We start from the raw sequence: 21,377 nt of genomic DNA, 5'->3' as shown, positions 1-21,377 counted from the left end.
AGTAGCAATAAATGTTATGGGCGTGCTCCTCAATTCACTTACTTCTGGAAGGGTGTCTTTTTTCTGGCAAATATCTAAGCCCATATAACTACCCTTGTCTTGTTCAATAAATCTACCTCCTGTGATTTATTCCTCATCCCCTTAGTTAATCTATGTTTTCCTTCATATATAGGGGGCAGATTTATGTTGGGAATGCGCCACGTTTGCGTCACGCAACTGCGGCGTGAACGTGGCGCATCCCTACGACCCATTTACAACGTGACGCATCTAGGCAGATGCGTCACGTTGTAAAGCCCTGCGCCACTTGTGGGCGTTCCGGCGCAGGGTGGGCGTTCCGGGGCAGGTGCCCCTCGCAAAAGTGGCTGAGTGAAATCTATAAGATTTCACTCAGTCACTTTCAGGCCAATGCTGCGTCAAAACCCTGCGCCTGCTTGAAGCAGGCGTAGGTCTTGACGCAGCATTGTAAAGATGGGGCACCCCCGAGCCTTGCTGGAGCTGCGTCGCGCTTGCGACGCAACTCCAGGAATGCGCCACCTTTACGGCACAGATGCGTCACGCATCTGTGCCGTTTTTGCCCCATGGTGCGCCGCATTGTAAATGCGGCGCACCATGGGTGGCGGAGCAGCGGCGCAAAATAACTGGCACATCCCTGGGGATGCGCCAGTCATCATAAATCTGCCCCATAGTATCTAAAGCTGCCATTTGTTACCTTCAACTTGGAAAGCCATATAAACAAATATTTCTCACACCATTTCCCCAAACCAAACCCTACTTCCAAACGTAGCTGTTAGGCAAAATATGTAACAGTGCGGGCATCGAAGAGCTTAGAAAAGCAGTCTGTGTATTCTTGGTAATTGCTATTCCAGCGTATGTTTGCTCTACAGCACGTTATATCCCCTTAAATCCTTCATGGACTTCTGTTAATCCATAGCAAAATGAGTTGTGTTGTCTATGTGACCATTCAGCCACCATCTTTCTCCAAACAAAAAGAACCATATGAATTCAGCCCAAATGAGAAACTGATCAACTGGGTCCAAGCCTGCTATAGTCCCACAAATAAGCATTTGTTCCATGACATCCTTATCGCACTGGGCTGTTAAATGCACCAATGAACGGTCCCTTAAACAACAGAAACATCTTCGCCCAAATAATGTTTAACACAAATGTTATGATGTTAAGAATATTGTGGGGCAGAATATCATAAATAATAATATTGTTAAGCTTTTATTATCACTTATTTTTAATATAGTTGTATATAATATAGAGTTTTAAATTATTTTGTTATGTTTTATTACTTTTTGTGTTATAAGTTAAAATATTATAAAGTTAATTTTGTGTAATCATTTTCAGTGTTGCGTATTTTTTGCCTTGACAATATATTTAAAGATTTCTTTCTGATTTTATTTGGATGTATGTATTTACTGGCCAATTATTTAAAAGTGATATATGTAACCAGTGTGTTGGCAGCACAACCTTTGTTGGGGTTTTAATTTAAACTTAATGTGTTGTTTGTGATTGGTGACTTGTGTAAGTATCATCTGCTGTGTGTGCTGTTCGAATATTTCTTCATTTACATTGCTGCCTTTAACGACGAATTAAACTGGTCTGCTCTGTTTTCAGTTCCCCAAAATAGAAACAACCCCTCAGTTTATTATACACACTTAACGCACAATGATCGTTTGCATGCCAACGTTCTGTTCAGGCATGTTACAAAGCTTTGAAGTACTTTGTTTAAAGTTCCACCAATCCCTCTATTTTCTTACATTGTTCTCTGATACATTTCCTCTAGATATACAGAAAAAAGAAGAAACCAGCTGTTTGCAGAATATGTGTGGGTGTGCCACCTGCTGAGGTAAAATGCTTTTCTCTTTACAGTTAATAGGAAGTCACTTGTACCTGCAAATGCCACAACGCCTTATGCAACAAAATCAGACAAAGCAACTTGCAACGATATCTTAATGTACGCAATGATAGCTGAAAGCCTACTTCATAGTTGTACAGATGTAACCTTTGGTAAACACACTATGAATACTTGATGTCGCTTTGAAGTCAAGAGGTCACTATCTTGCTGCGAGATTGTGCTTTTGAAAGCATATTTTACATTTTGTAAAGTTAAATGATTAAGAATGTATTATGTCAACCGTGTGCCTTTTCCAAGGAACAGAACAAGTGAACCTGTGAATAATACAAAGCTGTGCAGAATATAGTGTTGCACAAAAGCGGCTCAGCTGTATGGGTCCTAACCAAAGAAGTGAGGTAGCACATAGCTTTAGAGCTAAAGCCTTCGACCCAGAATTTATAATTCTTTGCATGGGTTTGCATCACAAGTGTGATGGTTACCTGGCGCAAAGTGTTGGATGTGATTTACTTTCCAACGCAAATTAGGATTTACCTCGAAAAGATCCCCAAAATAAAATAACGTTGTGCTGTGATTCATGGGCATTCCCATGCAACCACCCATGTGTTTTGACGCAAAGCCCTATCTACTAACATTGCAATACAGAGAATTGCACCAGCACCGGCTAATGAGGAGAAATGTGTGCATTCTACAGCACACATCCAAAGTGACAAAAGTCTTGGAAAATAGTATTTGTACTAGAAGGAACACTTCCCAGTACAAAATCTATGCTTTATAAAAGTAACACACTGTTGCACTATGGCGCAATGGTTGCATTGGTACATGGCAAACAACATCTGCGAGTGCTGGGTGATTGAAAAAAATGTACAATGTCTCGAGGTTGCGCATTGGTGCATGGTAGACAAAATTGTCTGATAATAAGCCTACAGTATTATAATAACCTGGAAACATTACATTGACAAACTTTTCTTGATATGGCGAGGTAGTACAGACACACTCACCTTATTTATAACATGGCTCAATGAGAATTATAACGGTCAGAAATTCACCTTCCAATAAGAGAGGAGATTTCATTTCTAGATTTGCTGATCAAAACCCATGAGGGGGAACTCTACACGTCATCGTATAGGAAACCTACCTCTGTTAGCATACTCAAGGCACCACTCCAAGGGCACTACATGATTCCCTCGCATGTTTCTGGTTCCTCAGAATCAGGAGAAATTACTTCTTCAAACAAGATTGCTTCCGAGAAGCAGAAACCTTATAGACCAAATTACTCCCCTGATGTTACCCTCTCAGACTGATTATGAGATCCATTAAGAGGGCATGGTACAGTCCTCGTGAGGCACTCTTGAACCCCAGAGTATGAGCCGATATGGGGAAGATGGTGTGCTAGACCACATTCTCACCCATCTCCAATCAAGTAAAGAAAACAAACTGTCTTACGCCATTGGCATATTCTGAATGCAGGAGAACTGTTCATAGAACACCACATCTTTGCCTTTCAGAAAAAAAGAACACTCTAGTCCACCTAGTGAGAGCATGCGTACCATCCCCTAGCACATCTTGGACACTGAATGAAATTTGGGGTATGGGCCCTGTGATGGGTCACCAAAAGTGTGGTAGCTATAGTGTATGTGAGTATCCGATTAAGACAAAGGAATTTACTCACACAAAAATAAAAATTGCTCTTTTATACTTTACCGGTTGTAACACTGTAAATGTAATTTATGCGATATTTGGCCCATGTAATTTGATTTATGTGGGTCAGACTATAGAAAAAGTAAGGATCAGAATATGTCAGAACAGAAGTCGAGTACACTATACATTAGCACATGCACCCTTCGCGAACCATGTTGAAACATTGGGACATAACTAGAATGATCTTTATTAAAGGTATCAGAGTACCGGAACACAAGGTGGTGACCATTCTGCTATTCTGAATAAGGAAGAATGGAAATGGATCCTGAGAACTGATAGCTTCCACAGTGGGCTCAAGAGACTGGAAGATTAGACGTCGCTTATATGATTCACTCGCATCAATGTCCAAAGTGTGCAGCCTGTTCTCTTTTGCCTAAATGTACATGAGTTTTTTATTATGGTAATGAGTATCTGCTCTGAATTGCAATGTTATAAGTATCCGATAAGTAATGGATAAGGAGACCTCCCCTATATGCTTACCACACTGTGAGCAAACGGCCCATGTAGCAATGTCTCTAAATCATGTGCGTTTAAATTGCTGAAGACTGTGACCCCCTTCACTTGATTTTACCACCACACTTAATTTAATCCTTCACCAGAAATCGTGTATGTTAATTATCAACATTTTAGATACTTTCCTCTTACCCCTAATATTACAACACTATGGTGTTATGTTCTCCAGACATCTGATACGTACAGACAGCTGAAATCTTTGTCTTACAACATACTATGTTTCAAGATCCGTGTAAAAACTTTGGGGCCGATTCACAGAACTAACTTAAGACACAATCCTAAACTTACTACCATTTTCGTATTCACAGAAGGCACTTACTCATTTTGGTATTCACAGAAGACACTTACTCATTTCGGTATTCACAGAAGTTAGGACTCCTAACTTTAGGACTCTTAAATGCATCCTGTGAATACCGTAAGTCTTAAAATTAGGATTTTTCTCAATTTAGTAGTAGTAAAGTTAGGACTCCTAACTTTAGGACTCCTAAATGCCTTCTGTGAATACCGAAAGTCTTAAAATTAGGATTTTTCTCAATTTAGTAGTAGTAAAGTTAGGACTCCTAACTTTAGGACTCCTAAATGCCTTCTGTGAATACAGAAAGTCTTAAAATTTGGATTTTTCTCAATTTAGGAGTCCTAAAGTTACTTGGAGTAGCGTGGCTTCCTAATCGTATCTGCTAACGCCTTGCCTGGCCTCTCCGCTCCCCATAGCGATGAGCCATCCAGTACCTACCCCTGAATCTTGTTTCCCTTTTCGCTGACTCCATATATTCAGTGAGCGTCTCTCTAAATTTAGATTGGGTAGAGCTATCCGGATTTGAGGCCAGGTTCGCTTCCAGCGCTTTAAGCTCTTTTTCCAATTTGGACAGTGCCTTAGTGATGTCTTTTAGTACTCCAGAACCATTTGATATGCATTACCCCCGAAGTGTAACCTTGAATGCCTCCCATATAATTTCCACACTCTTGACTGACTCCATATTCCTCATAAAGAAATCCCCCACTTCTTCCCGCAATTCCTCCTGGAACACTGTATCCAAGAGAATAGGGGCGTGTAATCTCCACTTATTTCGTGGGGAGCCGTAACCTGACGAGGAAAGTGTGAGCCTGACAGGAGCGTGATCCGAGTAAGTGCGGGACAGGTCTTGTACCTATGATATAGCTGGGCCTAGCCCTCTGGACAGAAACAAATAGTCCAGCCTCGCCCAAGTGGCTGATTGCGCAGTGTAGTGTGTTCCCTCTAACCCATGGGGGTGGGGGTGCTTCCAGGCATCAATCAACTGATAAGAAGTTAGAGTGTCCTGCAGGACAGTGCGTGCTTTGGTGTAGTGATGAGGGGCAGGGTTGAAGTGTAGTTCCTATATTCCCAATAAGCTCTGCGCATTGGAATAATATATCCAATAGATGTGACGTAGGACTCATGTCTACTAGGTCTCTATCGAAATATATAAGACTTAATTGTGAGTGCCAGCTAGCTCAGAGGTCACTAGAAACTTTCTCGAATTCACAAGAAGGGATTTCGTTTCTGACAACCGCATAAACATCACAACTTTGTTTCCCCAAGATAAAACTGATCTTCAGAGTCGTAGAAACAATAGATAGATATTTTACTCAGTCATTCGTGCATGCTTCGTTTCACCAGAGGTGCAGAGAAATAGAGAGACGGGCGTTTTCAATAAGAAGTATTTATTGAACAGTCTTCGTTCTCAAGCAGAAGAAATGAACTGCTACAATCGTAATACTGGTTGCAAAGTATAATGCGTACAGTAAAAAGAGTAGGATAAAATAATACTGTAAGAGCATTGTATGGTTCCTAGACCATAGATAAATACAAACATAAATACCAGAGGCTAAAAAGTACTCAAATGGTGCGTCTAATATACACCTACCCCAATGTACCTAACCTAAGCCTAGTACGAGGGAAGGAGTAAGTGAGGTGTAGCATAAATGTAGTATTCTTTGCCAAGAATCTATCCAAGATTTCTCTACGGGTCTAATCAGCTCCGTACCTTGGTTTAGAATGAAGAAGGTCAGGCCCAGGACTCGATTTCCCAATAACCCGCAAGGGTAGCTTGGAAACACTGGAGCTGGATTTCTCAGCAAGAGAAAAGACAGTGTCTCTCTCAGTGCGTCTGCTGGAGGGTCGGCTTCCTTCGGCACTTGCTGTAGCAGGATGCGTCGGACAAGTGTTGGCTAAGGCAAGTGTGGGCATATTTATACCTCGAAGGTGCCGAGGTTGATGTAAAGGTGGACATATTAACATCATCAAAGAGTCTCAGTTATTGGATAAATCAATATTCAAGCAAGGGGAAGTCCCTAGCTACAGAAGCCAAGTTTTCCAAGAAATCGTTGTGGACTAGTGGAAGTAGCCATGCCATATTTGGACTGCATGAGCTATGTCTAAATATGGTTATGATTTCTATGCCTATATAAGGATATGGTGATTTATACCTATATAAGGGCATGAATCAGGAAAATTACAGTAGGATCCTAAGATCCTATACAACACCCACTCCACGTTATCATGTTCAACTAAGTTCAAGCACTAAAACATATAGCATGTGTTTACAATCCCACCCCAAAAATACATACAAAATGCATTTGAAATGGTTGTACACAAAAAATTTGCATTTGTACTGAACGCATTTAAAAGCAATGATTTCATTGTAAGCACATAGTATCATATTGGGAATGCTAACTAAATATTCACGAAATTACATTTATGAAATGGCTCTCAGTTACAGAAGAAAAAGTCGAGACCATCCCATAGCAGAATATACCAGCTGTTTTGGTTTTTGGATTTAGGTCAATTTTGTTTATAGGAAGTATTCAAAGAATTCTTGTTCTCTAAGAATAGTTCTACTTTAAGCAGATTGCTTTGTGTCAAAGTTCATTATGTTTGAAAAAAAGTCAAATCAAAAAATAGAGTTCCAAAGTTAAAAGCTTTGTTTTGAAAAAAGTGAAGGTAGACTTTCAGAGTCGAAAGAACGCTGTGTGCTAACTTCAAAAGTTATTCTCGATGTCAAGAGAAAACATTAAATCATCTAGGCTGGCAAAGAAATCGTCTACCACAGTAGATGAAAGTTGAACCACTTCATTAAGTACATCAGTCATACACAGATATGAAGCATCGCCGTCAGCATCATACGCATTAGCAATGTTCGCAGTAGATGGTACCTGTGTGCCTTTTAGTCCGCGTATCTCACCCTCATCTGGAATTGCCGGTGAGATCTCAATGAATGCCGTCATCAGGATTGGTAGCCGTTGGGGGCAACACAATACATGAGCCGTTACGGGACCCATTAAAGCGTCAACATCCGTTGGCATAGCTGATGGAAGTGTTAGACAGATATCCAACACGCATTCTTCTCCACAAAGCAGGATCGTAGGACAGGTAAGATGTAATCTTGCCAGATTGGTCTGAATGACAGGAACCATGTGGTATTCAGATCTCTCAAACGAGCCAAGCCAAGGATCTGTGTTTTGCGTTCACGATACGGCATTGCCAGAAGAGCATTCTCCATGGTAATTTGGGTATCGCTGGTGACTGGACTTGCCATAAAGAAGCAGAAGGAATAAAAATAGTATCCCTGCTACAAGTCCCAAGATGAGAGGCAGGCCGCCGAACACAGAGTGCACGAAGTTAGGAAAAATGCCCAGGACTGCTTCAAAGGGTGCTAACAGTCCCGAAAAAAATCATCTTAAATACATGTACAATACCATTGGTATCAGACATGTTTAAGATACGACCTAACATTTCTGCGAAATGTATGGGGAAGTTTGTTGATAATAATGCATGTATCTCCGCAGAGGACCTTGCAACTTGCAGATCATACGTCTCTCTGGACGAGGTCAGTGACACAGTTTTTTGTAAAAGAATGGCTATCATTCTGCTTAAATTATCAATTCGTATAGAAGAATGTTCAGTGAAGGCCATAGTGGCGACTCCCTGTCTGTCTTAGTTTTTGGAAACAATACTTGCATACAACAAGTGACCCTGGCTGACACACTAACGAGATAGGATGTCCCTGGCATCATTCCACAACATCATTCAGCAATATGTAGCTTCCATTGGAAAGCTGCCTACAAATTGGATCTATCACTGCTGCCGGGGAACCCTGCAGGTGGCATGAAAAGTTGTTTGAAGAACCATCACAGGCTCCAGGTAAATTAATGCCTTGACAAAGAAGTGTACCGCTCAATGTTGTTTTACAGTTTTTATCACTAAGAAACACCTCCTTTTCCCCACTCCAACATTTGTGTGTGTATGGTAAATCCCAGGTCGACTTTATGTACTCTTTACCCAACCTTTCATACAGGCCTGCTGGTATGTGTTATAAGCAATACTGAAACTGGAATATCGTCACTGGTATCGTGATGGTGCCATGTATTATCCATTCAACGGCTGGAACGGTCAATGGTAATCTCTCCAGTTATTCTATGCTCAGCACCATATAGTCTGCTCCCCTCTGTGCCAAAGAGATTTGTTTATCTGTAAGGTTGAATACAGTAAACAATGAAGTGATGTTGATTAGATGCTAAGGCACATAGCCAGAACAAAGGTTTTGTAACGTTCAGCCTAGCAGCATTATAGAACGCAATTGAGAATGGCCATGTTGTAACATTAGCAAGTCTTGTTCCATTATGTCTATGGCAGAGGATACGATGTTGTCCAAAGAATAAATTCTGGACGACCGAGTTGTTAACCCATTGTCAACTACAGAGAGAGCTTTCTCTAAATTAATACGATCAATTTCCCATATTCGTTCTGCAGTTTCCATTTGTGTGACTTTCCATGCTTCATCATAAGCAGCGTATATAACGGCGTATATGAAACGTTTATGCCGTGGTTTGCGAGCTCCAAGTAAGAATTCTCTCAAATCAATGTCATTTTTAGGTAAAGTTAAGTGTTGTTTTATTGCTGGGAGTGTGGATTTTTGTTGCCACTCAAGGCACAGTTTTCCTACACTGTAAGTTGTTATTATCCCTGGATGTTGTCTCTGGACATATCTTGGATCTGGTTGAGTTAGTGTAAACCCTTGTGTCTTGTTCAGGAATCTATTTTGACAGTTATTTGTGTCTGTGGGCCAGATTACCCATTGTTTCCTTTCAGGATTAGTTCTGTTTTGTTGTAAAATATAGTTTACGTCTACCTCCTCATCTGTAGTTCTATTACTATTAGGTGTGGGCTTAGGTTTGGACGGTTTGTTTAAATCTTTTATCTTAGCCAGGCCAAGACAAGATGTCTGTTGAACAATTTCATTTGAAAACATTATTTGTTCTGGGATGATGCAGGCTCTGAACAATGCTTCTAAACCTTGTACCTGCCAGTCTTTTGTGCCCCAGACAGTTTTTGTCTCAATGTTGTCCTTCCAAAAGTCAAAATCTAATGTGGACAAAAGCATAAAAGGCAGCAGAATAAATTTGTTTAGTATTTGTTAACATACTTTTCATGCCTGTCTTATTAACATTTTTAAAGTAAAATGTTTCTGGATTTGTGACATTAAAACCTGTAAAGTATCGGAACTTTCTATAGAATGTTTTAGAGCTACCTTTTGGTGGCATTGGACAATGTTCCCATTGATTATAAGTTAAAACATTTCTAGGATTTGCAGATTTGTGCAAATAATGATGACCAAAATGATTAAAACAATACATTTCTTTATAATTTGATGAACCTTCTAAGTATTCATGTTTTGTGAATTTCGCTGACATTTCTAAGTCTACCATTATGTTATTAACAGTTTCAAAGTCCCAATCATCAGAAAATGTACTCAGTGAAACAAATTCACTCAAGGAAACCTTAAATTGGTGAGGAATCTTCAGCATCTCTACCGGGCCATAAATGTCATAATCAGTTCTTTCCCATGCTATTCCACCAGGTAGAGGAACGGCTGTGATGTCCACTGATGACAGGTCTCTTTGTTCACGATGAGATGATTTGTGTAGCTTCAGGAGCAAGTTGATGTTCTTACTTGCTGTGTCCATTTTTACTATATTTTCCATCTATCAGCTTTCCCAAACTTAAAACAAGAATGAGCCATAGTAGGAGAAAAAGTACACCTAACACTAACCAAAATTCAACCCATGGTGAAGTCAGATATGTAGTGGCAACCTGCGACCAAGTTCTTTTACTTGTTCATTGAAATTTGTGTTTGTTGGCGTTGTTTCAGGCTCACTGGGTTTCTCAGAAAAGGTATCGAAGTTGATGAAATAGCCAGATGCAGTCTATCAATTGTTGGTATTGCTTCCGGATTATCTGAAATCGCTGGAGCTGCTTGTTCCCTTGACATGTTAGTATAGTCAGATGCTACATCATTGTAGACGGGAGTTTCTTGACGAACTGTTATTTGGGTTTCAAGAGGCACAAGTACCATGGTTTTATTGCATAGTCCTTCTTTTCTCACTGTAGATTCTTCAAATGTGATGAGTCTTTCAGTTTGAACCTCTTGGATGGTAGCAAGATTTGGTCTTCTGCTACATCTTTGGAGTCCACTGGGCCTACTACTTATTATCGGCCACATGGTGTGGTTTTACCAGGTCGATTGATACAAACCGGTTCTCCTTTCTTCCAGCATGTAGCGGCAGTAACACTGTTCTTGATCCGTGGATTGCTAGTACAGGTACTGGTATTCTGTAAGAAGGCCCAAATTCTTTCTTATCCGCTATTTTTTCTCTAACCAGATCCCCAATCTTTGGAATCCAGACAGGTCTTGTTGGGACAGGTTGTTTTTCTTCAGTGGTCGTTGGCTTTTGTATGTTGTTGCTTAGACTTCTTCTTTCGTTTAAGTCCTGTAAAACAGCCAAACGATCTTTGATTTCAAAGGGTTTTTGTTCTACCACTGAAGCATGACGATCGAGGTCTTCGACCATCATTCTAGTACCAAAAAGGATTTCATATAGAGTGATTCCACCCAGAGAATTTCTTGGCAGGTATTTAAGACTACGTTGGACAATTATTAGATGTTTAACCCACCCATCACCCAAACCTAATAACCTTGCTGTTATAGATTGCTTTATGTCACGTTTTTTTCTTTCCACAACCGAATTTCCCTCAGGATGGAATGGACTTGAGTACCGCAATGCAATGCCCAAGCTGGCCATTGCCTCCTTGTAAGCTCGAGAGCTAAAAGCAGGACCCTGGTCAGAATGTAGCGTGCCGATTGCGAATGTGCCGATAAAGACTCGCAAATCTTTTATAACAGTTCGGGCGTCAGCCGAGCGCTGAGGTCACATCCAAATGAATCTTGTCCTAGTACTTGTTGGACCGCTTTTGTCCATGGGGACGTCTGAGCGTGGATAGTCCAATGCTATCTAACATTGGTGTCTGTACTGGGCAACCTACACTGTAGTCAGGAATCTGGTGGTGCTCCAAGCTGTGATCTCTGTAGCAGACATCACTATTAATACCAATTCGTAAATGTGGGCGCTCGTCCCTGGCCACCAGTACATCTCTAGCAATTCTAATAGAGATTTTGAGATCCCTTGATGTATCAGACCCTCTCCCATATGTGCTTCTTGAATCAAAGCACCTCTCCGATTCCTGTTTGGGATTACCCTATCCCCCACTCCAGGGATTCGAGCAAAAGGAACGGAGTTTGCATCAATTATGTATGTATATTCGAGTGGATAATTTAGAGGTAACGCAGCTCCGCTGCCTTTGCTTGTGGCATTGACAGCTAGCATTGTTTTGCCGTCTATTTTTATTTTTGAACAAGTGATTGTAGCTAGGGAAGCCGTTTGCACAGCTGCCTTAGCGGCTTCATCAGCCAATGAATTCCCTTCAACGTGAACGCCATCACGCTGATGACTCAGTGTATGGATCACGTGAGCCTTTTGTAGTTCTTTCTGTAATAGAACTACTTGTTCCCAAAGCAATTCATGCTTGATTGTGCCACCTTTTGCGTCTTTGCAACCGTTTTGAACCCAATTCTGCAAATATGCATTGTAAGATTGGACGCAGTAATACGAATCGCACACCATGAGTGTGGGTAATTCGCGATCGGTATTTTCAAGTGCCATCTTGAAAGCCTTTAGTTCAGCTCGCTGAACTGTACATTCTCCTAGGGATTGAGTGTTTGTGACCATAGGTCTTAATTTACCATCGCGCCAGCGACCTTTAACAATCGCGCACGCAGCACTATAAGCTTGTTTTCCCACAATTGTGGGTTGTGCTGATCCTTCTGTATATACTATACAGCCGTAATGTTCTAGAGGCAGCATTTCAGTGGGCAGAGGACACTCTTGTTCGTATTGGATAAATTCTTGTGTCTTCAAATAAGGGTCAAAAACGTATTCAACGTCTGTCGCAGCCAGAGAATTAACCCATTGTATACATCTTGGATGTAGAGCTTTTGCATTTGGAAAGCTTGCCTTTGTCACTGCCTCTAAGGCAGGTACAGGAGTAACAACTTGTATGCGTTTTCCCTGTGCTAGGGCTCTCTCTTTTGCTACTGCAGTCTGAACTGCTGTCAGATTTTTTCTGTTGAAGTGAATTTCATTTCAGCTTGTGTGTACAAGTGTGATTTGTAAGCTATTGGTACCTTTTCACCTTCATTAAAGGTTAGGTATGTGAATCCGCATATTCCTGGGATGATTCAGATTACAAGGTTTCGTTCGTGTACGCGTGTTTGTAAATGTGTTGTTGCTAACATGTCTGTTTGCACTGAACGCAAAATTTCTGTGTGTTTTTTAGTCCAATTAGTAGTTTTGAAATCAGGTTTGAGTAATTCGTAGAGAGGTTTAACGCTTTCTGCGTAATTTAGAATGTAAGTTCTTCCGAAATTCAGGAATCCTAGAACTGACTGTACGCTTTTCAGTGTTTTTGGAGGTTGCAGCAGCGCACATTTTTCTAAAAAGTTTGCTGCCAGGCTTTGGCCTTCACTTGAAAGTTTGCATCCTAAGAATAGGACGTTGAGGTGGGCAATTCTTGATGTTTTAAAGTTGAATTTGTACCCTTCAGAGGCGAATCCAAGTATTATGGTGTTCACCCTGGTCAAGTGCCTGTCCAAATCATTGTCTGTAAGATAGATATCATCGACATAAGATAATGCCTCATCATCATATGTTTGTAGTAACTCTGTTACTCTGGCTGAAAATAACCCTGGACTGTTCTTGAATCCCTGGGGGAGAAGACAAAAGTGCTGCTGTGTCCCTATTATTGAGAAATCGGTCAAGTACCTGCTTTCAGGTGCAATGTTTTGACAGAAGAAACCGTTTGAAATATCTAATATAGTTTTGTATTTTTTGCGCACAATGTTATTCATCAGTGCTGCACTGTGTGCATTTTGTACTGCAAAGGTTTTGCAACATGAATTTAAATGTCTGTAGTCCAAAACTAGACGATATGTATTGTCTGGTTTGGAGACAGGAAACAAAGGATTGTTCATGGACGAGGTGCATGTTTCAATCACCCCTTGGTATTCAAGTTGATATAGGATTTCCCTGACCTGTTATTTAGATTCTTGTTTAACCGGATACTGCTTCTGAGCAGTTGGTTGATTTTTTAACTGGATCTTGTGGTGAAGAGAATCCTCATCCCATCCCACATGATTTTTATATAATGCTGGAGCTTCGGCCACCGCCCCTTTTCTGGCATAAGTGTATTTTTTATGAATAGGAATATGATTTGAGAAGGCTGGCATAATGATCTCTTCGCCATGTGGGCACTCCCTAACAAATTCAGGTGGCCAGTATTTTTCAGCCACAAGAATGTCATAACCCTTAGATAGTTTTTCCCAAAAGAGTGCTTTTATTGTCCTAGTGATGTCCCCTTCTATTCGGAGTGTTACTTCATATAACTTATGTGGTACACTAACCCTGGTATCTACAGTTTCAACCTGAATGCATTCATTCAGGTCCACTGTCTCCAGATGATCCGTCAGGATCTTGCAAGCTATGGTAACCTCTGCTGCGCTGTCCAACATTGTCTGGGCCGACTCCCCGTTCTTGAGATGTGCCCTCAAGATCCTTGGCATGTCTGATTTTTAGACGTGCTACCTTCTTTTTTGGTGTATTGGGTTTTCTTATTTTCTAGAACGTGTTGATCGTCTTTGGACTTCAGGTGTTCTTCCTTGTGTTCTGATCGTCCTCTTCTTTCGGATTTCTGCAAGGAAGTCTGAAAGGTACGAGAGGAACGTGTATCAGTATCTTGATATCTATCCGGTTTTTCACATTATCCCTGTTTCTGAGGTTATACCTCTTTTCAGAGAACACTTCTCTTTAGGAAGTGTCTGTCTATTATTTTCCCACTTCTTTTTAGGAGTAGTGAGTTGGTTTTTAATAAAAACTTTTTCAGGATTTTCTGTTAGGTCGGGTTTTACCGTTTTCCCTCCCAAACTATCTCGTCCTTGTTCTTCATGGGATTTTTCTATTATTCTGGCTAGTTCATATGGTTGCTCAGTTACATCAAGTTCTTTTAGTTTTTGACGGATTGCCACGGATGCTGCTTCACCTTTAATATTAGCAAATATTATAGCTGGGACCTGTTTAAAATCTTTCAGTAATTTCAAACCCATATTTAAAGCAGGCTCTGCCACGCATTCATTTTGAATCTGTTTCAGGACGTCTGGTATTACCACCATAGACGGAATACCATGTGTTTTTGTGTAGATAACAGCAAAGACTGTACCCCAAGTATCACAGTCCTCTAGTTGTGGTGCAATCCCCATTTGTAAACAGATTGTTAGAATCCTGTGTTTCTCATGAGGTGTACTATCAGGAAATACTGCCTCGATCTGAGTAATTTTTTGAGCTAACCAGAATGGAATTTGTTCCCTTTTTGTGGGTAATTTACCAATGACTGATTGTATGGTCTGTGGTGTTATTTTGTTTGTGTTCCCCTGATGAGGGGTGTGCTGTGGAATTCTTATAGCAGGTTGGACTGTTAGAGTCCGCGTGACATATTGTATCAATTGTCAATGGATTTTTAATAATTGTTTTAGCTGAGCTAATAGTTCTGGACCTGTCATTATTCAATGGCAGGATGTGGTGCATTGCTGGCTAGTACCGGCCATGTCGCTCCTGGTCTACCTAGTGGACAGAGACTGGTAATGTGATTTTGATGTTGTAGGGGGCCTTTAAACCAGAGCTGATGCTCTTGGTAAGTTAGTGGAATTTCAATATCCTCGAAAGGAACACATGTGTTGTCGGATTTGCTTGTGGAAAGATAATCCATGAATAGAATACCTCTGTCTGCCGATATTCATGTGCCTCTATGACAAATATAACCCTACCACCTCTTGGTGATAGGCCATTTTCTATAAGCTCTATAGCTATTGTTTCCCCACATTTTCCGGGATGTTTATAGCATCCGGGTCATTTTTGTTGGAAACCTGTAACTTCAAGACCTGGTTGGTTTGCATTTACTGCAGTTCCACTGGCCCCAGGATTATCATCGTTGGCCATTTTGTTGACTGAAAGTTTGCAGAGCAAGTTTTAAAGAAACAAAGATAAGGTGCACAATATTTTGGAACACTGTATCCTTCAACGTTGAACAGAACCAAAACCGAATACATAGGATTTTCGTCCTACTCAGTTATGGTGGACATTTTATCCTTTAACCCACTCCAGACGTCTATTGGAGTATTTTTATGGGAAAAGGTGGTCCCTGTGAAAAGCACGACTGAGTTACTCTAGTATCTAGCGTTAAATTAGTGCCTTACCAAACGTTGAGCACCATGTAGTGTAGTTCCTATATTCCCAATAAGCTCTGCGCATTGGAATAATATATCCTATAGATGTGACGTAGGACTTATGTCTACTAGGTCTATATCGAAATATATAAGACTTAATTGTGAGTGCCAGCTAGCTCAGAGGTCACTAGAAACTTTCTCGAATTCACAGAAGGGATTTAGTTTCTGACAACCGCATAAACATGACAACTTTCTTTCCCCAAGATAAAACTGATCTTCAGAGTCGTGGAACAATAGATAGATGTTTTACTCAGTCATTCGTGCATGCTTCGTTTCACCAGAGGTGCAGAGAACTAGAGAGACGGGCGTTTTTAATAAAAGGTATTTATTTAACAGTCTTCTTTCTCAAGCAGAAGAAATTAACTGCTACAATCGTAATACTGGTTGCAAAGTATAATGCGTACAGTAAAAAGAGTAGGATAAAATAATACTGTAAGAGCATTGTATGGTTCCTAGACCATAGATAAATACATACGTAAATAACAGAGGCTAAAAAGTACTCAACTGGTGCGTCTAAAATACGCCTACCCCGATGTACCTAACCTAAGCCTAGTACGAGGGAAGGAGTAAGTGAGGTGTAGCATAAATTTAGTATTTTTTGCCAATAATCTATCCAAGATTTCTCTAAGGGTCTAATCAGCTCCGTACCTTGGTTTAGAATGAATAAGGTCAGGCTCTGGACTCGATTTCCCAACAACCCGCAAGGGTTGCATGGAAACACTGGAGCTGGATTTCTCGGCAAGAGAAAAGACAGCGTATCTCTCAGTGCGTCTGCTAGAGGTACGGCTTCCTTCGGCACTTGCTGTAGCAGGATGCGTCGGGCAAGTAGATAGTCGAACTGCTCCAAACCACAGTGTGTTGGCTAAGGCAAGTGTGGGCATATTTATACCTTGAAGGTGCTGAGATTGACGTAAAGGTGGACATATTAGCGTCATCAAAGAGTCTTAGTTCTTTGAAAACTCCATGAGTTCTTGGATAAATCAATATTCAAGCAAGGGGAAGTCCCTAGCTGCTGAAGCTGAGGTTTCCAAGAAATCGTTGTGGATTTTCAGAACTAGTGGAAGTAGCCATGCCATATTTGGACTGCATGAGCTATGTCTAAATATGATTATGATTTATATGCCTATATAAGGATATGGGGATTTATACCTATATAAGGGCATGAATCGGGAAAATTGCAGTAGGATCCTAGAATCCTATACAACAGGGTGAGACCTATCAACATTTGAGTTACACGCAACATTAAAATCCCCTCTCCAGATTATATGATTAGAGCCTATTTCAAAAATCTTAGCCCACAAGGAGGTAAAAAAAATCTGGGGCATCCACATTCATTCCGTAGCAGCAGGCCAGGGTGACCGATTGAGACCCCAATTGCCCCCACACCAGACAGTACCGCCCTTGCGCGTCCCAGGAAACCCCGGCCAGGTGAAACGTGTTAGTTTTTTAATAAGTATGGCTGTCCCTCTCGCATAAGACGAGTAGGATGAACACATTCTGTGGTCCGCCCTTTTACATGCAAACTTATTAACACTTTGAGGGAGAAAATGTGTTTCTTGCAACATCGCTATATGCACTCGATGTCTGTCCAAATAGGCTAGTATGTGTCGCCTTTTCCGCGGATCCCCCATCCCCCTTATGTTCTATGTAGCAATATTTAGTTTCCCGGAGTCTGTATCAGCCATTGATCAGCGTGCCTATCACAACATGGTCCATGTCCATGAATCATAGCCCAGTGCAAAGGTGCATACGTGTTGTATCTCTATACTGTGCGTTGCACGTTCAAAGTACACTGCACACACCATCCACATGCAATTGCAAAGAAAACCATCCTGCTCAACAAAAGTCATACCTAAACTAGACCAATCCCCACAGAACCCCACCCACTGAAGGAGCCCCAACTTGCCAGAAATAATCGCCCACCCGCCCTCCCCTATCCCCAACAAGAACATCATAACCCAAACATCACTGCTAGAGTCCTGCAATGACCATCAGTAGGGTAAGACCCGCGGAAGATTCCTTTAGGTGGCAGCACAGGTGCACCTTTCTCCGAAAGTCCACTTCAGATGAAACAAGTGGGCTCTGGAGGGCAGAGGGTGCCCAGCGTGCCGCGGGTAGAGCTGAGATTGGCCCAACAGTTGAAAACAGTTATTTGACCCACGAAGTGGTTCCGACAATCAGACTATTTTTTCGTCTCACTCCGCCCATCGACAAACAGTGTATAGCAATGCCCAAGGTCACTGTGAGTCATCTTCCGCCCCCATTGAAGAAGACTGCTGCGACGATGCTGGTGTCCCATTAGTGCGATTCACACGTTTCAAGTGCTTCAGAAACTCTTTCCCCTGTTGTGGCTTGGTTAAAAAATGTTGCTTGCCTTGGTGAGTGACTCTGAGGCGTGCAGGGTATAGTAGTGCATAATCAATCTGTGCCAGTCGTAGTTAGTTTTTAACATCTATGAATTTGTGTCTTTCCTCTTGGACTGTGGGAGTAAAGTCCGGATAAATGGAAAATGTATTGCCATCATAATGCAATTTTTGTTTGCTTCTCGCCACCCGGAGTGCAATGTCCCTATCTTGGTAGTACAAAAACGTCTCGCTACTATAGGACGTGGTGTGCTGCCTGGCGGCGGGCACGGCCCCAGGGACCTATGCGCACGCTCTAAGATAAACTGTCTGGAGAATTATTCCACTCCAATTGATGATAGCAACAGTTTCTCCACATAATTCTCGTTCTTCCCTGTGTTTGTGGACTCCGGGATACCTAGAATGCGAATATTATTGCGTCAACTGGGCGCTTCTAAGTCCTAATTTTTCGCTGGAATGAGTTTCAGGAGTTTATCCATGTGAGCGACTTGTGTTGAAACTCGAGTTGTCGTATCTTCAGTGTCCGATATGCGCCTCTCCGCCTCCTTGATGTGGTCCTCATGCCCCTCCAGCTTGTGCGCAATGGCATCCATAGGCGATGACATTCAATCCCATTTTGTCCACTATGGTGGCGAATCCTTGTTGCACCTCCTGAAGTATACTTTGTACATCAGTGTTCTCTGCAGTCGCCCCAGCCTGGATCTCATCCCTCCCGTCCAGATCCTGACCCTCTGGCATGTTACGCGTACCCCTTTTTGCCACCTCAAAGTTCAGTATTGATTGTCGGGTGTCCTGCTTGCCCATGGCATCCTGTATTTACGGACTGCTCGTCAAACTCAGCTGTCACCACTCACTTTCCGCAGATGAAGGATACGACATGCACAATGGCCGGTGGGGCCCAAGCCCTGCAGAGACAGCGGCACAGCGGGTATATCACAGTGCACCCAGGCTTCAGGTAAGGTTCAGCCTCTCCAGATAGCCATCAATGAGCTGAGTAGAGTATTCGGGTCTCTCCGTCCCTAGACGTTCACTTTTCCAAAACCGGACTCCAGTCAGCCCGATGAACCCAGAGAGTACAGTGGCCCACGCCACAGATGTGTCCCCACTCACCCGCAGACAGTCATCCTCAGGATATTGTCAAAGCATGCCCCACTTCACAAGCCAGCGTGGTCTAGCAGGAGATTAAAGGGCACCCTTGGAGAGCCGTCCTGTCTCCTGCCTTACCTCTGCATTTACCGCCACATTCAGCAGTTGATCCCCAGGCCAGCAAGAATCAGTGCACATAGGGTGAGTGCACTGCGCCACCAATTTTCTGTCACACAAAATGGAGCCCAGCAGCACCCAGGCTTCTATACACAGTCAACAGGGGGCCGTTACTACATGGCCGTCCCGCAATCACTTGCCCCGTCCCCCCTCTACCATCAACGGGGAGAAAGGATCACGTCTGCAAGACAGTGCACGAGACAAGAAAGGTCAGTCTTCACTTCTGAAGCTACACCCGTAGTGCAGCGAGAGCAGTGCAGCGCCCAGAGCCCCACCGGTGCAGCGTTCAGTGGCGCGCGTACAGCCCAGTGCCAGTTCACCAGTTCTAATGCCAGTAGGGGTGTCGCGAACACTCCAGTCATCACCTTGCGCCGGAGCCCCAATTAGGATATCGATGGCTGTGCTTGTGGCACCGCAAAAGAGTCCAGTGCGTCTTCAGCGCCTATCTTGCGCCGTCGCTCACCTGTCCTCCCCAGCTTCATTGCTGTTGACCCAGTCCATTCCAGGCAACATGTAGACAGTGCCTCCGGTGATGCAGCTAATGCGAGCGCTGATTAGGCAAGTCGGGCCGGTACCTCCAGCGCCTCTGCTCGACCCGCGTCCCAGGGCCTAGCCGACGTGTGTGGAGCAGCGGCCTCTCCCAGTTCTTGTGGCCGCGCTGAGGAGTCACAACGCTCCACCTCTCACCCTCGGCCGAATCTTCACTCCTCCATGGCAGGAGCAGGGTCAACCCAATCCGGCTAATTTTCACAGCGATTCGTCATTGGGTCTAGTTCTCCAACAGGCCGTAGTTTAACTCGGCTGTGGGGCCTTAAAGCAGGATAAATGAGAGGATACTCATGCTGGGCTGCAGGAGCCTCACAGTTGTGCGACCATCTTGTGTGTGTGCCACCTAGCGCCCCCCTAAAACTTGGACCTTAGCAGAAAATCCAGCAAAAAGTGTTCAGAAGAGCCGAAAGAAGATAGGGGCCTAACAGCCACCAGAGCCACCCCAGATGCATTGCATGTCAGCGTGGCTTCGCAGCAGCTCTTGCTACGTTCTTCTGTGCAGCAGCAAATCGTGTTGAGCGGGACCTCCGAGTGACAGTTTCCAGGCTCCTGGAGCCCTCTTTGACTACTGCTTGCGGCTTCATCTCACTGAAAGTTTTTGAGTTCCAACTTGTTGTCTGAGTCTGAAGGTAAACATTTTCACAGGTCCCAACAGCGACAGGCTCAACGTCAATGACGATTATCTCCTCCTCCCTGTAATCTGACTTCTTTCACTCAGAGGTTCTTCCCACCATTGTCGACGGCTTCCCCGAGACCTCATTCAGCAATCTACAGTGACTATAACTCCTCCTCAGGCCCAGCCTACTGCCTTGCCCCACTGAACTCTCACTTCTCCTGGACTTTTCTTCAAAATTTCTTCCGAGTCTGAAAGTAAGCCGAGACCGGGCCCAATCCACCTGCTGTATTCAGACTGTACTCCACCAAAATCAGCCTTAACTTTCACTTTGCCCCGGTCTCACGCCACCAGATAAAAGTGGTTGGCACTTTGATCTTTTAGGCCTTAAATTTCACTAAACACTTTAAAAATTCATAAATCCAGGTTACTTATTAGATTTAATATATTTTTGTGTAATTTTACTTATTAACATGTTCCCTATTTTTCAAATTTGCTGCGTGATTTTTTTGTGGTGTGTTTTCACTTTATTACTGTTTGTGTATTGCATATATATTTAATACATTATAAGTTAAGCCTCACTGCTACTGTGCCAAGCTACCAGAGGGCTAGGTACAGGTTAATTTAGTCACTTTTGTGGTTCACCCTGACAAGGGTTTTGATTGCTGCTAGAATATCGTTTCACTCCCATCACCGAATATTTCAATTTCGTACACGTCCCACTTCTAGCAAGTCTCTTAGGGTACCAGTGCCACCAATGTAGAACTTTATAATAGTTCATTTTAAGATGCTCCTCTTTAAGTGCTTTATCATTCCTCAATACAAAT

The 21,377-nt window shown here is 42.6% G+C and overlaps 1 protein-coding gene across 3 annotated transcripts in view; it reads left to right on the top strand.

Moving 5' to 3' along the window:
• LOC144818798 (phospholipid-transporting ATPase ABCA1-like) overlaps positions 1–21,377 on the top strand; it is a 3,252,877-nt gene that overhangs the window by 2,644,630 nt on the left and 586,870 nt on the right. For all 3 annotated transcript variants that reach the window (XM_078676562.1, XM_078676560.1, XM_078676561.1), the window contains exon 43: positions 1,790–1,852. In XM_078676562.1, the coding sequence (XP_078532688.1) occupies positions 1,790–1,852 (63 nt within the window). The remainder of the gene's footprint in view (positions 1–1,789; positions 1,853–21,377) is intronic.

Source organism: Lissotriton helveticus, chromosome 2_1 (genome assembly GCF_964261635.1).
Source record: "Lissotriton helveticus chromosome 2_1, aLisHel1.1, whole genome shotgun sequence".
NCBI classification, from domain to species: Eukaryota; Metazoa; Chordata; class Amphibia; order Caudata; family Salamandridae; genus Lissotriton; species Lissotriton helveticus.
This window is presented reverse-complemented; position numbering and strand designations above follow the sequence as displayed.